The 18,431-nt window shown below is 43.3% G+C and overlaps 1 protein-coding gene across 1 annotated transcript; it reads left to right on the top strand.

Annotated features, from left to right (window-relative positions):
• The first annotated feature begins 726 nt into the window (after nt 1-726).
• LOC133911070 (pectinesterase-like) lies at nt 727-15,986 on the top strand. Its single transcript, XM_062353292.1, has 2 exons — nt 727-1,849; nt 14,987-15,986. Exons 1-2 carry the CDS (start codon nt 823-825, stop codon nt 15,676-15,678), a joined length of 1,719 nt encoding a protein of 572 aa, XP_062209276.1. The 5' UTR covers nt 727-822; the 3' UTR covers nt 15,679-15,986.
• Nucleotides 15,987-18,431: the final 2,445 nt, after the last annotated feature.

Genomic DNA, 18,431 nt, shown 5'->3' on the forward strand with positions numbered 1-18,431 from the left:
AATTTATATAAGATATACGTTCAAAACGAGTAGGACATTATTTATACAGATGGTTCATAATAATCTGTATAAAAATAATATGTACTATTCCTTTTTTACAGACGGTTCTAATTTGAAACCGTCTGTAAAAAAAGGAACAGTACAGACGGTTCTAAACTAGAAACATCTATACTATTAGTACATACGATTGTAGTTTGTAACTGTTTGTACTGTAGTGTCCTGATTTGTTGCAATTGTTCGTTGTTATTTTCTCAAACGGTTCTAGTTTTAAGCTGTCTGTAGTATACTTTGTACATACAGCTCTATAGATCTATCTGTACAGAAACATCACATTAAATAGATTCTGTAGTATTGTGAACACAAGACAATTTGAGAAAATCTTCTCAATGTTTACCTCAAATACACCATCTAGGGTAAGAAATGCAATATCAGTACAATATGTTTTGAGAAGATTTCAAGGGAGAAGCTTAAACGTTGTATTGCTGCTTTTTCACATCCAAGATCATCGGGTTATCTCTTTTGCCTTGCATGCTTCTTCGTAGTTGCTACTGATGCACTACTAATTAGTTGTGTGAATGTATCGTGTCCCTCACTGGAAAAAGAATATACGATTAACCTATCGTATGTATCTAATCACTGGAAAAAGATATACGATAAACCTATCGTATCGTCCCATATATGTCTGCCTCCTCTGTATAGCAATAAAACATAAACCCCTCGTGGAAATAAAACCCAATCCAGGAGTCCTGGACCAGGACTCGCTCTACTGTCTTACACTCTAGCTGTTCACTACACACAAGAGCTAGCTATCACACGGACACAATGACACCCTTGAGACCCGAGCCTCTCCTTGTCCTCCTCATTGTCACATTCGCTGGCACCGCCGCCGCCGCCTCCTCCTCCGGAGCCACCGGCACTGTCCCCTTCTACCCCTCCGCGGAGGCCGCCGCTGCCGCGCACTGCGACGGCACACTCTACCCAGACCTCTGCCTGTCCACGCTCGCCGACATCCCTGACCTCCACAAGAAGCCCCTCCCGGACGTCATCTGCGCCGCCGTCAACCGCACCGAGGATGTCGTCACCGCCACGGCCTCCAACTGCTCATCCTACCTCCGGGACAGGACCCTCACCGCGCGTGACCGCCTCGCCATCAGCGACTGCATGGAGCTCTTCTCCACCACCATGGACGAGCTGCAGGCCACTACCGCTGACCTCGAGTCTCCCGCCGCCTCCAACGGCTCTGTCTCGCCGGGCGCCAGGCGCGCGACCATGGACCACGTCATGACGGTGCTCTCCGCTGCCATCACCAACCAGTACACCTGTCTCGACGGCTTCGCGTACCAGAACGGCGGCCGGGTGCGGCGCTACATTGAGCCCACCCTCCACCACGTCTCCCGCATGGTGAGCAACTCGCTCGCCATGGCCAAGAAGCTGCCCGGCGCCGGCCCCGGCGCGCCCACGCCATCACCGTTGACGGCGCAGGCGGAGACCGTGCGGCGGCAGCCGTTCATGGGGTACGGGCAGATGGTGAAGGGGTTTCCTCGGTGGGTGAGGCCCGGAGACCGGCGGCTGCTGCAGGCGCCGGCGGTGAGCATAACAGCGGACGCGGTGGTGGCGAAGGACGGAAGCGGGAACTACACGACGGTGTCGGCGGCCGTGGCTGCGGCGCCGGCCAACTCGGCAAAGCGGTACGTGATCTACATAAAGGCCGGCGCGTACATGGAGAACGTGGAGGTGGGGAAGAAGCACAAGAACCTGATGTTCATCGGCGACGGCATGGGCAAGACCGTCATCAAGGCCAGCCGCAACGTCGTCGACGGCTCCACCACCTTCCGCTCCGCCACAGTCGGTGAGTGTACTTAGCACATCCCTGTTCGCTTGATGATGAGCATTCTAATTGATTGCATTGCACAGTACATCGATCTTTTTTTAGGAAGTGCATCAATCCACTTGAAATTAAATCAATACACACGCCATTGCGAAGAAGTACTGGCTAGGCTGTAGCTGCAGTACACACGCCATTGCGAAGAAGTACTAGCTAGGCTGTAGCTTCAGTAGGTAGCTGTTGCTTGGAAATCAGCTGGTTATTACATTGACAGATTGACAGTGACAGTAAATCTAAAAATTCCTTTCTGGATCAAGTAACAAAGGGTAAAAATAGTAAGCATCCGCGCGTTCAAACGTCAGAGCTGAGGCGTGTGTACCTCTGCGACGGCACATTTCCGATCTCGATGTCCACGACACCCAGATCATCTAGCCCGTGATCCAGTCGCTATCACTATAGCAAAGTTGTATGTAGCAGGAACAGGTTAGCCTCCGTGTCCGATGATGGCATCTGCTAGCCAGTGGCATTACCTGCATTGCATCTTGTCGATGGTGAAACTAGAAAAGAAATTGGAGTCCTGTGTTTCGTGAATAGCATAGTATAGTAGTGTACTTAAACAGGTGTGAGGAACGTCTAACTCGGTGTTTTTTCTACCCGGAAATAAAATTTACTACTGATAAATATGATTTATCAAACATATCAGATAAAATTTAAATAAAATATCAATAAACATAGTATTTTTTTTTCTATTGGAATCCACATAGACCCAGTAAAACCAATATATCGGGTCGAAATTTTTTTGCATGGGTCCAACAGGCATGCACAATTAAGCGCGCACTGTAGGCTATTGCTATCCACCAGATCAGCTGTAGACTAAAATGCTCCGTTCCTGTATGAGTTTACTCGCACCAACTACAACTGAGAGTACAAATTTACAACGCCGCCTCCAATCATGATCCATAGACAGGACTATTTCGAGTTTAGCTAGTACACTCTGTTCTTTCTTTTTCGACGTCTTAGTATTAGAATTCGTGCCGTCAATCTTTGATCATTAATGCTTTAAAACCATCAAGATTATTGGATATATGAAAAATTATATGAATATATTTGTATTTGAAATACTTTCATATAAATAAAATATATTACTATGTTTTTTCTTTTTTATTGGTTTTTATTGACTTTTCACAGCCTTCAAAACGTAACTTTGGCTACTACTTTATATAATTATATATTAATTTACAATAATAAAATTGTACTTTTGTTAAAGTATTTCAAAAGACAAATCTAGTAATACGGTTTTTATATAACCAGTCTTAATAGGGCAAAAATATGAATTTATACAATATACGTGAGCATATTTTATGAAATAGACATTTTTTCTTCTGTATTTACGATTTTAGCACCTGTATTTGACGCATGGTGTGTCGAAAATGGTTTTTGGACATGGTGTACCGAAAAAGTTATTTTTAGCACACGGTACGGTGTGCCAAAAATCACCTGCATTCGGCAAACCGTGTGTTGAATCCTGGGAAAAACATATTTTGGCACACCGTGTGCCGAAAATCAAGTGTATTCGGCACACAGTGTGCCGAAATACATATTTTTTTCGTGCGGTCGGTTCGATTTATGTAATTGATAACTTTTAACTAAATTTGAAACGAGTAATTTAACAGTCATTTTTATCTCAGTAATTTGGCTCTTCATTTTTTTAACGATGTGTTGCAATTTAATGTGATTTGGCTCTTCATTTTATGTAACAAAATTAGAAATTAGTTGCTAATGTAACTGTATATTTCAAAATACATTAGTAAGAAAGCATATAGTCTCTAAGGCGATGGGCAATCTTAACACTTCGGTATATTTCAACATGCGCAACATTAACCCTTGTAACATTGATCATCTCAATATGGTGGCGAAAAGTGATGACGTAGATTAGAGAAATCGTCGAGGCATTGGTGGTATGAAATCGTTGTCGTCGTCGTCGTCTTGAGTATCACGGTACAAGCACGTGCTCTTGTATTGTTCATTGAACCTTCTCCTGTATGGCTGGTGGAACGTCAAGGTATTGGTGGCATGAAATCGTCGTTGTCGTCGTCGTCTTGAGGTATCACAGTACGAGCACGTGCTCTTGTAGTGTTCGTTGAACCTTCTCCTGTATGGCTGGTGGAACATCGAGGCATTGGTGGCATGAAATCGCCGTCGTCGTCGTCGTCTTGAGGTATCACGGTACGAGCACGTGCTCTTGTAGTGTTCGTTGAACCTTCTCCTGTATGGCTGGTGGAACGTCGAGGCATTGGTGGCATGAAATTCTCATCAGCTCTTGTACCCTTTGGGTTCGCTGATCTTCGTCGTCTTCTACGCGAACCAGGTATCACACCCCCATCGAAGAGCATATGCATTGCCAAGAAGTGTAAGATTTCTTTGTTGATTAACTCTGTGTCTTCTGGGAATACCTAAAGCAAAAGAGGGGTATTCGAATCAATAGCAATAAGATAAGTATAGTGATCAAATAGAAAATGACGAACCTGTATGTGGGATGCATACTGGTCGGGCAATATCGCCATCCTTCTTTGCCTCATACAGAAATCCAGCACAAAAAGATGGTCGCCTCGTTCGTATACCTGAGGTATATTTGGCGGCGCTCATGCAAGAGGGTTCTAAGGTCGTTGGTTGTTACATGTAGAAGTGGAACGGTGAACGCAGAATATGGCGGTCTTGCATTCAATTTAGACACAGCTTGGATTAGGTTGCTTTCTTTGAAGGGATCATCCTTCCCTCCATGCACAACCTGTAAGGAGGCAGTTAATGCCATATTGATCGTTGTATGTGTCCATGGGAAGTCAGTACTAGAATTTCTCGCCATATAGGTATTGATCTTTCACTGCAACTTTTTAGCTCTGCACCAAAGTACGAATCGCTGGTTATTTAATAAACATAAAACATGTATGAAATATCGTAAATGGTATATACAAATGCTTAATAAGTTACTCATAAATAAGTTATGTGTCCTAATTAGTTGAAAAAGATTATGTAAATTAAATGTAATTATTTGAACACTGAAGTGTATGGTATAGTATAAATGAGTACATAATATAGTGAATAATACTTAGTACAGATGAGTACACAAAATAGATAAGTACACAATATATTGCACTTGCTCATTAACGATGCTGACGCCACAAGCAATCCCTAGGAGTGTAAGCGTCTGGCAGGTGTGTGACCCTCATCCCAGCGGCCTGAGCTGGCCCCTGCCACGTGTGCCCTTGGTACTAATCTTCATCGTCATGTTATGTTCCAACTCCACTGAATGTGTATTCAGAACCGCTAACTCGGTCCTGCATGTACCACGATGTAGGATCGTCATGCGGGAGTGTGTTTGCCGGTAGTACGTGCTTGGTTGGAGTCCGAAATGCTGAAGTATAAGCTTCCTGGTACCACTGTAAACCCTCAGGTGCATCAAGATATTGGGGGTATTGGCCGCTCAGTAGCTCGGTGAAGCTGCTCGTTTGCAATGCAGCAGTCCGGTCAAAATCTTATGTGCCGCTCCAAGTGGGCGTGTGCTGCGTGCAGTCAATGACGTCCTCCTGGTGAATTGATAATACTGGTGGAGTTGTCTGCGTAGCCTGAGTAGGTTGTGTGAACGGAGGGGGCTGGGAACTTAGTGTACACTCCTCGGGAGCAGGAGCTTCGGTCACCTTCTCGACTCCAGCACAAGAACGTGTCACATGATGGGCTGTAGACAAAGGTGCCTCCCGTGGATGTGCCTCATGAGCACTGGATGAGCGCCTGCTGTGGGAGGCACGGGACGGGTTCATGGCGGGTACATCGTAGCCCCTAGAACGCGGGGCGTAACCACCTAGACCATGTATCGCGGACAACAGGCAAGACCCTCTCCTCCTCATGTAGTCCCGGAGAGGGTGCCGATTCCTTCGCGTGGCTGACCCACTTGCTTCCCCACATGTATGCTCCGTATGCCTATGCATTTCATACCCTGTTTTGGTCTGTAGTTATTGAGGGTTATGTCAGTAATACGGATGAGAAACTAATAAAAATCGTTATAAGTACAACATCACTTACCACCACATGAAGAAGCCGGGTACGATCTTCGGGGAAGGGTCTGGGGGCTGGCGGTACATTGCCGCTGAGTAAGGTGGGACGCATGCGTGACTGGTACCACGAAAGGTACTCTCAGTAAGTACTATCGTCGTACTGTCCCGCAGGAACGATGACATCCACTGGGCCAGACTCCTTTCACCGGGTTATGTGCTCTGCATTAATCTCCGACCAGTCATGTGTGCCTGCATTCCCTTGGTACTCATCTTGTACGTGACATAAATAGTTACAATTTTGTAACACACTTACTCCTGCGCCCGACCAGCGTCTCGTGGGGGAGGTACTGGCATCAACTGACGATAACCAAACTGTCTCTGTACACGGTCAGGAGAATACACTTCTACATTGTTCATGTAAAGGAAAAACATCTGGTCATCCATAAGTCGGAGTCACGAAAACAAGGGGATGCGATGAGGTCGGTAGTTGCAATTTCGGCCACTCGTTCCCTACACCATCGATCCCACTCCACGAGTTCGACGCTGAGGACATCAAGGTCACTGATCACCCGGGCGTAGTTTTCATGGTCTTGGTGGTGAATCCATTGCAGCCTGGTATTATTCCACCGATACCCCATCATTGGCCTCATATCATCGGCAACGCCATCGGAGATGGGAACTGGATAGTAGGTGTTGCTCACCCACGGTCGATAAACCAGGAGATACTCCTAGCTCCAGAGCTCCACGACATAAGGCCAATGATGGGGGTATCGGTGGATTCATGCCAGGCTGCGATGGACTCACCACCAAGACTATGGAATTTACACCCGGGTAATTAGTGACCTTGACGTCCTCAGCGCCGAACTCGTGGAGTGGAATCCTGGCGTAGGGAACGAGTGGCCGAAATTGCGACTAGTAGCCTCATTGCATCCCCTTGTTTCTGTGACTCCGACTTATGGATGACCAGATGTTTTTTTCTTTACATGAGTAATGTAGAAGTGTATTCTCCTGATCGTGTACAGAGGCAGTTTGGTCATCGTCAGTTGGTGCCAGTACCTTCACCACGAGACGCTGGTGGGACGCACGAGTAAATATGTTATTGTACATAACATTCTTATGTTACGAAATTGTAACTGTTTATGTCACATACAGGAGGAGTGCCAAGGGAACGTAGGCACACATGACTGGTCGAAGATTAATGCAGAGCACATCACCCGGTGGATGGAGTCTGGCCTAGTGGATGTCGTTGTTCCTGCGGGACAGTACGACGACAGCACGTACTGGGAGTATCTTTCGTGGTACCAGTCACGCACGCGTCCCACCTTACTCAGCGGCAACGTACTGCCAGCCCGCAGACCCTTCCTCGAAGATCGTACCCGACTTCTTCATGTGGTGGTAAGTGATGTTGTACTTATAACGATTTTCATTAGTTTCTCATCCGTATTACTGACAAAACACTCAACAACTACAGACCGAAGCGGGATACGAAATGCATAGGCATGCGGAGCATGCATGTGGGGAAGCAAGTGGGTCAGCCACACGAAGGGATCGGCACCCTCTCCGGGATTACATGAGGACGAGAAGGTCTCGCCTGTTGTCCGTGATACGTGGTCTAGGTGGTTGCGCCCCGCGTTCTAGGAGCTACGACATACCCGCCATGGACCTGTCCCGTGCCTCCCACAGCAGACACTCATCCAGTGCTCATGAGGCACATTCACAGGAGGCATCTTCGTCTACGGCCTATCATGTGACACATTCTTGTGCTGGAGCCGAGAGGTGACCGAGGCTCCTACTCCTGAGGAGTGTACACTGAGTTCCTAGCCCCCTCCGTTCACACAACCTACTCAGGTTACGTAGACAATTCCACCAGGCTTATTAACTCACCATGAGGACGTCATTGACTGCACGCATTAGACGTCCACCTGGAGCGGCACACAAGATTTTGACTGGGCTACTGCATTGCAAGCGAGCAGCTTCACCGAGCTACTGAGCGGCTAATACCCCTAATATTTCGATGCACCTGGGGGTTCACAGTGGTACCAGTAAGTTGAGACTCCAGTATTTCGGACTCCAACTGAGCACGTATTACCGGCAGGCACACTCCCGCATGACGATCCTACATCGTGGTACATGCAGCGCTGAATTAGCGGTTCTGGATACACATTCAGTGGAGTTGGAACACAGCATGACGATGAAGATGAGGACCAAGGGCACACGTGGCAGGGGCCAGCTCAGGCCGCTGGGATGAGGGCCACACACCCGCTAGACGCTTACACTCCTAGGGATTGCTTGCGGCGTCGGCATTGTTAATGAGCAAGTGCAATATATTGTGTACTTATCTATTTTTTTACTCATCTATACTAAGTGTTATTCACTATATTATGTACTCATTTGTACTATGCCATACACTTCAGTGTTCAAGTAATTACATTTAATTTACATAATCTTTTTTCAACTAATTAGGACACATAACTTATTTATGAGTAACTTATTAAGCATTTGTATTTACCATTTACGATATTTCATACCTGTTTAATATTTTTTAAATAATCAGCGATTCATGCTTTGGTGTAGAGCTAAAAAGTTGCAGTGAAAGATCAATACCTATATGATGAGAAATTCTAGTACTGGCTTCCTATGGACACATACAACGATCGATATAGCATTAACTGCCTCCTTGCAGGTTGTGTATAGAGGGAAAGAGGATCCCTTCAAAGAGAGCAGCCTAATCCAAGCTGTGTCTAAATTGAATGCAAGACTGCTATTTTCTGCGTTCACCGTTCTACTTTTACATGTAACAAACCGACGACCTTGGGACCCTCTTGCATGAGTGCCGTCAAATATATCTCAGGGTGTGCGAACTAGCCGACCATTCTTCTGTGTTGGGTTTCTGTATAAGGCAAAGAAGGATGGCGATATTGCCCGAACAGTATGCATCCCACATACAGATTCGTTATTTTCTATTTGATCACTATACTTATGTTATTGCTATTGATTCGAATACCTCTTTTCTGCTTTAGACGTTTCCAGAAGACGCAGAGTTAATCAACAAAGAAATCTCACACTTCTTAGTAATGCATATGTTTTTTGGCGGGGGTGTGATACCTGGTTCACGTAGAAGACGACGAAGATCAGTGAACCCAAGGGGTACAAGAGTTGATGATAATTTTATGCCACCAATGCCTCGACGTTCCACCAACCATACAGGAGAAGATTCAACGAACACTACAAGAGCACGTGCTCGTACCGTGATACCTCAAGACGACGACGACGATTTCATGCCACCAATGCCTCGATGTTCCACCAGCCATGCAGGAGAAGGTTCAATGAACACTACAAGAGCACGTGCTCGTACCGTGATACCTCGAGACGACGATGACGATTTTATGCCACCAATGCCTCGACGTTTCACCAGCTACACAGGAGAAGGTTCTCAACGAACAATACAAGAGCACGTGCTCGTACCGTGATACCTCAAGACGACGACGACGATTTCATGCCACCAATGCCTCGACGATTTCGCTAATCTACGTCATCACTTTCCGCCGCCATCACGAGATGATCAATGATACAAGGGTTAATATTGTGCATGTTGAAATATACCGAAGTGTTAAGACTGCCCGCCACCTTAGAGACTATATGCTTTCTTACTCATGCATTTTGAAATATACAGTTATATTAACAACTAATTTCTAATTTTATTATATAAAATGAAGAGCCAAATCACATGAAATAGCAACATATCGTTACATAAAATGAAGAGCCAAATTACTGAGATAAAATGGCTGTTAAATTTCTCGTTTCAAATTTAGTTAAAAGTTGTCAATTACATAAATCGAACCGGCCGCATGAAAAAAATATGTATTTCGGCACACTGTGTGCCGAATACACTTGATTTTTGGCACACGGTGTGCCGAATACAAGTGCTAAAATCATAAATACAGAATTTTTTTTTATCCATTTCATTAAATACACACGTATATTGTATAAATTCGTATTTTTTGCCCATTAAAAAGTATAATAGTATCATGAGCACCAAGTCGAAGCTAGGATGCGTCTTGTCCGTGCGTGCATGCATGCATATTATCTATGCACTAGCTGCATGAGAGCTTGACAGCCAATAGTAAGTATGTCTCTGTCGGCGTGGTATTTTCCGGGTTGGCTTTAAGCTAAACTGTGCCAGGCACCACATGACCTAGATGTGCTTGTTCGGCCGATCTGCCCTCTCTAACTAGCTAAATTACTCGGGCGATCTGGCTGCTTATTGCACATCGTAATTTGTTAACACACTTTTAAACAGTGCTGTCAATTATCACGATACCGTACTAGATTCGCTTGCCGATTGTGCGCGCGTGTGAGTGCATGTATGACCAAAAAATAATAATAATGCGCTCACTACTATATAATCTATTTAGTAGGAAATTTCTGTACAGATTTATGGAGCTGTCTATATAAACGGTATCATAGACGGCTTCCAACTAGATCTATCTGAAAAAATAGTAACATACAATTACAATAAAGCATGACGCTACAATATATACGATTCTAATACAAACTGTTATAGTTTATAACCATTTGTATTGTTTTTTTAAAACAGTTCTAATTTGTATGTACTGTTTTTTTTAAACAGTTCTAATTTATAATCATTTGTATTATTGATAGTAATAGTATAGACAATTTTAAATTAAAACTGTCTTTAAAAAGCAAACAATACAGACAGTTCTATACTAGAATAGTTTGTACTTTTAGTATTAATAGTTAGTATTAATAGTATAGATGGTTTTAAATTAGAATTGTATGTAAAAAAGAACAATACATATGGTTTTAAATTAGAACCGTCTTAAAAAAAAAGAACAATACAGACAATTCTAAGTTTAAAACTATCTGTACTAATGTTGTCCCATTTGTTTTGAGCATATATTTTATATAGATTATTTTTATATAGATTATTTTTATATAATGGTATGTAATGAAACGATAGGTGAGATGGTAAGAATGTTTATGTGAAGTTAGAGGTTACGGGTTTAACTCCTATAAAACATTCTCATGGTATTTCACGTGAAAATTCGTGTGACTAGCGACCACGTCTATATAATAATATAGGAGGCTGGTGTGAGTAAGAAAAATATTTTTTATTTTTTAACTTAGTACGAATGATTACAATAATGAGTCATCTATACAAATAATTTATACATATGATTCAAAAACTATCTATATAAATCTAATTTATATAAAAAAATTTCTACGGACGGTTAAAAAGTATCCCGTATAATTTTTTTAAAACTATGTATATAAATCATTTTTTACTAGTATAAGATCTAGATGACTCGGCATATATATGCATGTCGGGACTGGTGATGGTCGGTCGATCATCGTCCACTCGTCCGTGATCAGGGCCCCTGCCTCACTGCCTGTCTGACTCCTTCCTTCCCTGTATCGGTGCCACAGCCAGTCCACGCAGCAGGCGTCTCAACTGAATGCCTGGCGATCTGACCCCAAATTAAAGATCACCAGTGCATGCATATCAGCTACTGGCTGGTTATTCTTATGGGATGATCTTGCCCGGATGCTTGTAATTTTACATAGATACGTGTTAGTTGTCGTATATATTGTTTTAGCTCGATCTGGTAACGTAAATATGCGTCTGCAATCTAGTTCAGGAATTCTACTTCCCACTGCAGGTTGATTTGGCATATGTAGACTACTGTATCACTCATGTAGACTGGCATACTTATCGGTGCAAAAAAATCATCTTCGTACGATTGACTAATCACAATCTTATCTATTATATTCGTTTATACGATATCAAATTCGATCAACCAAATAGAAACTTAGCTCAGTTTGCTCAGACAGATATAATTAACTAAATATCGATAGATAATCTAGATGAGTGAGTGAAAAAGTGGCCTGCCGGTGCTACCAGCGGGTAGTGAACTCTTTCTGGAAAACTCAGGTCAGGTCAGATCAATAACTATGTTACACGCCTGCATCATGAATGCATCAGTGTGTTTAATTAGTTAGCTGCTAGGCTAATTGCCTGCTGGGCGCGCGGGTATGCTATGCTTGCCTCCAAATTAAGGTGGCAGTGGCTAGAGTACTGGCCGTGGTACTGATTATTAGGTAGGCCGGGGAGCCACAAATCTTGAGCCCCAATCCCCGCTACGTAGCGTGACAGAGAAATCTAGCTGGCCAATCATGCCTTTCTTCCGGCCGGTACCAGCACCATCACTAGGTTGCACAAAATGGGCTGCAATCACCAACCAACTACTGCATTATTGTCCTGGTGCAAAAAATACAGGAGGAGGTCCTATCCTGCTGGCTAGTAGTAGTACACATCAAACGGTGCAAGTTTGTGCTTCAGCACAACCATGTTATCCTTACAAAAACAGCATGCGTGCGCACCCACAGGTACTGTTCACCAATGTAGAGAGTTGATGTATCCTTTTGCATAATCTGTCCCGTTCGTAACTTGGTATTAATAATCTCGGTACATGTCGTCGTACCGTGCAACGTGCATAAGGTAGCAGTGTGGTGTGGTACGGATAGGCGTGAAGCGACCTTGGATATCCGTAAATTCACTCTAGTTAATTAACTCTACATATACCTCCATATTCATCCCTACAACTATGACGGCAGTATATACTAGTCTGATTGGTGCGCGTACGCCACGTCTATTTTTATTTTGCTGTGTAGAGCACGATAAAAAAAGACTAAAAAATTAAGTTCACAAATTTTGTACATTTCAATATTTATTTATAAAATTATTAATGTTACGTCACGTCTATTTTTATTTTGCTGTGTAGAGCACGACAAAAAAAGACTAAAAAATTAAGTTCACAAATTTTGTACTTTTCAATATTTATTTATAAAATTATTAATGTTAAACACATTAAATTAATTATAGAGAAAACAATAGTACTTTTATGCATGCACATAGTTTTAACATGTAGGTGAAAGTAATACTAACTTAAAAAAATTTGTTTCATATTTTATTGAGTTTTAGATATTTTTCTTTTCATTTTATTCATTTCGATATTTTTCTAGAATTTTTGAAAAAGAAAATTACATATATATATATACATATATATGTACATATGAATTATACATGTATAGATATACATATATATGTATATATATACATATACACACATATATATATACGTGTAAGTACGTATACTACTCAGGACCCACTGCTACAGTAGATTGATTCAAGCTGCCGCGGTTGCCTTGTGCGCGTACGCATCGTCGCGTCCTGCCTACATGTGCGCGCAGCTTTCCATGCAGCGTCTGTCCAGTGCCTTCTGTTGGCCCTCCTGGTCCTCTCTAAAGTTTTTTAGTCATATTTGTTTCTTTAAACTGTGTATTGTAGATGTTTATCGTAGTAGATTATGAATTATATCATAATCTATATATATTTGTAGAATTTACTTTTAGATTTTAGAATCTGACTGTTTGTTTGTAGAATTTACGATTCAGAATCTATAATCAAGGACAAACAAACAAGATGACTGTTTATTTGTAGAATTTACAATCTAGAATCTATAATTCAAGGACACACAAACAGGATGTTAGTTCTTAAAATGAGGTCCTATTGTCTGCTGATAGATCACACGCTTTCTAGGACCTCGTAAATAAAGGGGAAATACAAAATATGGTCCAGCAGCACTAGAAAATTCGCATTTTGACGGTCAGATCAAATTTCAGAAACAGCACAAAGCAAAATTGGGCCAAGACACACTAGATTGATTGGCGCGTCTACGTTGTGTCTATCTTTTTTGCACATAGTATGATAAAAAAAGACTAAAAAAATTTGGATTCATCAGTTTTGGACATATCAATATTTATTTACGAATTTATTAATATTTAACACATTCACTTAATTATAAGAAAAACAGTAGTACTTTCATGTATGCACATACTTTTAACATGTAGATGAAAGTAATATGAATCTAACAAAATTTGTTTCATATATTTTTAAGTTTTAGATATTTTTCTCTATATTTTAGATTATTTCAGCCGATTTATCAATATAACTAATATTCCATTCGACATTTTTGCTAGAATTTATCGAAAATGAAAATTATATGTATATATATGTAAACATACATATAAGCATAGATGTATAAATACATATATGTATATATATGCACATCTATACCTGTACATAAGAGGATTAAATGCTACAGAAGATGCTACATTAGTACTTTCATACATGCGCATACTTTTAACATGTAGACGAAAGTAATACGAATCTAACAAAATTTGTTTTATTTTTTTTTGAATTTTAGATATTTTTCTCTGTATTTTAGATTATTTTAGTCAATTTATCAATATAACTAATATTCCATTCAACATGTAGACGAAAGTAATACGAACCTAACAAAATTTATTTTATATTTTTTTAAGTTTTAGATATTTTTCTCTGTATTTTAGATTATTTTAACCGATTGATTAATATAACTAATATTCCATTCGACATTTTTCTGAAATTTATCGAAAATCAAAATTATACGTATAAGTATAGATATATAAATGCATATACGTATATATGTGCACATCTATACCTTTACATAAGAGGATTAAATATCTACAGTGCCTTAGCCTCTGAAAGCCTCCAAATCATAGCCGGTTAATATATATAGTACAAAAGATGCTACAGTTAACATACGTATAAGTATAGATATATAAATACATACATATATATATGCACATCTATACCTGTATATAAGAGGATTAAATATCTACAGTGCCTTAGCCTCTGAGAGCCTCCAAATCTTAGCCGGTTAATATATATATAGTACAAAAGATCCTACAATATCTACAGTGCCTTAGCTTCTGAGAGGCTTCAAATCTTGACCGGGTAATATATAGTATAGACTAGGCCATATCTGTTTACTGGGCCGAGACAAAGGAAACCTGAAAAATAATCTGATTAGTTGGGCCTTCTTTCCTTATCGGCGGCCTATAGCGATCTCACAATTCAGCCCATAAACTTGCCTGCTTTCTCGATTTTTTTTATCTATTTTCTTTTTAGATTATGTCTAGTTTATTTTCTTACAAACAAGAAATGAGAAACGCAACATACCTGATGAATTCTTGTATCTATCCGCAGCTGTGGTGGGCAACAATTTCTTGGGGCGCGACCTGACGATCGAGAACTCGGCGGGCCCGTCGAAGCACCAGGCGGTGGCGCTCCGCGTGGGCGCGGACCTGTCGGCGTTCTACCGGTGCAGCTTCGTGGGCTACCAGGACACGCTCTACGTGCACTCCCTCCGTCAGTTCTTCCGCGACTGCGACGTGTACGGCACAATCGATTTCATCTTCGGCAACGCCGCCGTGGTGCTCCAGGGTTGCAACCTCTACGCGCGCAAGCCGCTCCCGAACCAGAGCAACATCTTCACCGCGCAGGGGCGTGAGGACCCCAACCAGAACACGGGCATCTCCATCCAGAAATGCAAGGTCGCCGCGGCGTCCGACCTCGTCGGCGCCGAGTCCACGACCAAGACGTACCTGGGCCGCCCCTGGAAGCAGTACTCCCGCACGGTGTTCATGCAGTCGGAGTTGGACTCGCTGATCGACCCGGCCGGGTGGCTGGAGTGGAACGGCAACTTCGCGCTCGACACGCTCTACTACGGCGAGTACATGAACATGGGCCCCGGCGCGGGGACCTCGGGGCGGGTCAAGTGGAAGGGGTACCACGTGATCACCAGCGCCGCGGAGGCCAGCGCGTTCACGGTGGGGTCCTTCATCGACGGGGACGTGTGGCTCGCCGGCACGTCCATCCCGTTCGCCACCGGCCTGTGAGCTGTGGCGCTCCCAGCGATTCCATCACCGCGAGATGGCAATAATAAATGGGCGTACGCTCACAGGTCCGGTGAAAGATAGCACCGCCGGTTCGATCGTGTTACCTGCTGTCATTGATTCTTTTCGTTCTTGGGCCCAAACTGTAGCGTCTTCCGGTCCCGCCCTTATTTTACGTACGTGCATGAATGATGTGGTACTCATCTATTGACAAGGATCCGGATCGGACGTACTCCGTATAGCGAGCTACGTTCAATAGAACATGGACGCTCGTTGATTCTAGTGTACTTTATTGCCCTTCCCTTTTTTCCCCCCTCGATCGTCTCGGTACAGAAAGTGGTGATGATTCCGTGATTGCTGAGCTCGCATGTAAGCTGGGCCAGGAACTTGAGTGCGGCTGCAGCCAAGTGCAGTGCGATCACGGAAGGTGCATGGAGGAGGGAGGAAGGAAGAATGGGATAGCGGTCCGGGCAGCTAAGTATCCCTAAATTCTGGCTGTGCACAGTGTTTTTCTTTAGCTTGATCCGTGTTCACTTTCACTCGCCCTCGCCCTGCTTGTCCGAACCGTGATGGACACAAAGACAGTGCCGATGAACATTGTGGCGTCTGCTACTCGCATGTTCACATGCAAGAAAACCACGGCTCCAAGAAGACGGGATAATGTCATTGCGATGCAACGTTGGTCCACGTGTGCGCCCATACCTAACAGCTAACACGCCGTCTGCTGCCACACGTCACGTCTTGTTCCGTTCTCGATGCTAGAGAAAGCCCTGAAACTAGATCAGCTCTGGATCGCATCTCTTGTGGTGTCAGCTGAAAAGAAAATTTGGGCAGAGAAGAAAGCGGACAATATATGCCCATGGAGTCACGGGAACGTGAGCGCGTGCTGCGATCAGGGCTCAACTCGCGTTACTAGCGAGCCGCTGTAGAAATGTATAGCTTAAGCTTTTATGATTGTATTCATAGCGCATGGCCTTTAGTAGATGAGGTACGGGAGTGTCGGGACGCTTGAGTCCATAAGGGACGGTTACAGATCCTAACGAATAAGCTGAGGGCTAGAGAGTGTTGACACAGTAGAGGATGTGGCCATTGAGTGCTGATTCATGGAGCCATAGGCGTCGGTGGTCCTGATGAATCGGTCTTCGTTGACAGCCCCTCTCAATCAGAACGTGGATGAACGTTCAAGTTGCTGCGAAACTAGTTGAAGATGCTTGTAGATAGTCCTTTAGTGAATATATCGGCGTACTGAGATGAGGTCGGCACATGCAAGACTTGAATTGCTCCGAGAGAGACCTTGTTTTGGACGAAATTGAGGTCTATCTCGATGTGCCTCATTTGTTGGTGTTGTACAGGGTTGGAGGAGAGGTACATTGCTGAAACATTATCGCGGTAGACAATTGTGAACCATCGTGGAGGTCAGAGGAGCTATTAAAGTAATTGGTGGATCCATCAAGTTTTAGCGACTACATTGGCAATGCCACAGTACTCTTCCTCCACGCTTGATCGAGGAATTGTGGCCTGACGTTTGGATGACCAGGAGACTAGATTGTTGCAAAGGAAGACCACATAACCTTAAGTGGGGCACCATGTATCTGAGCACCCATCCCAGTTTGAGTCAGAGTAGGCAAATAGGGCATCCGAGGTGGCGACGAAGAAGAAGACCATAGTGACAAGTGCCACGGATGTAGCGAAGGACGGGTTTGAGGAGTTGAAGGTGGCACTAATGTGGAGCATGCATGAATAAGCAAATTTGTTGGACGTCATGACAGATATCCGGACGAGTGAGTGTAAGATATTGTAAAGCATCGACCAAACTTCGGTATTTGGTTGGATTAGATAGGAGATCACCGAAAGTGGTCGATAGTTTGGGCTTGGTGTCTATGGGTGTGGAACTTGGATTGCATTGGGACATGTATTCACCATCTAGGAGGTCAAGAGCATATTATTCCTGAGACAAAAACATGCCTTGTGGTGAAGTAATGACAGAAATCCCGAGGAAATGTTGAAGCCAGCCAAGGTCCTTCATGGCAAATTCGCCTTGAAGTTTGGAGATGAGAGAGGCTAGAAAGGAAGGAGAATCGACTATTAGGATGATGTCATTGACATATAGAAGAAGATAGGTTGTGTGTTGGTGGGATTTGTAGATGAAAAGAGAAGTATCACACTTGGAAGAGCGGAAGCCCATAGAACATAACAAAGATGTAAATCGTAAGAACCAAATGCAGGGTGCTTGCTTCAACCCATACAATGACATGGTGAGTTTGCACACATGAGAGGGATATTTGGGATCAGTGAACCCAGAAGGTTGTTGAAAAAACACGGTTTCAGAGAGGTGACCATGAAGGAAGGCATTGGAGATATCCAGTTGATGGATGGGCCAACCTGAGAAGCAATCAATGGAGAGAACAATGCGTATGGTCATAGGTTTAATGACTGGACTGAAAGTCTCAGTGTAATCAACTCTAGCTTGCTGAGAGAAACCCCAGACGACCCAGCTTATGCCTGAAAATTGATTTGCCGGACACTATATTGATGTCGGGAGGCGGCAAAACAAGTGACCAGGTGTTATTAGATTGGTGTGCAGTGAATTATTCAAGCCTAGTGTGGTACCTATCGGTTTAATAGGTAAGGTGAGTGCCCCACATTGTGGGTCTCGTGCTGCCAAATTGACCAGCCCTATGGTCGTGAAGCGAGATCCTACGATAAACCCCTACTAATCGCATAGTAAGTACTCACCTACCTAGTCAAGTCTAAAA

This window comes from Phragmites australis, chromosome 1 (assembly GCF_958298935.1).
Source record: "Phragmites australis chromosome 1, lpPhrAust1.1, whole genome shotgun sequence".
Classification (NCBI taxonomy): Eukaryota; Viridiplantae; Streptophyta; class Magnoliopsida; order Poales; family Poaceae; genus Phragmites; species Phragmites australis.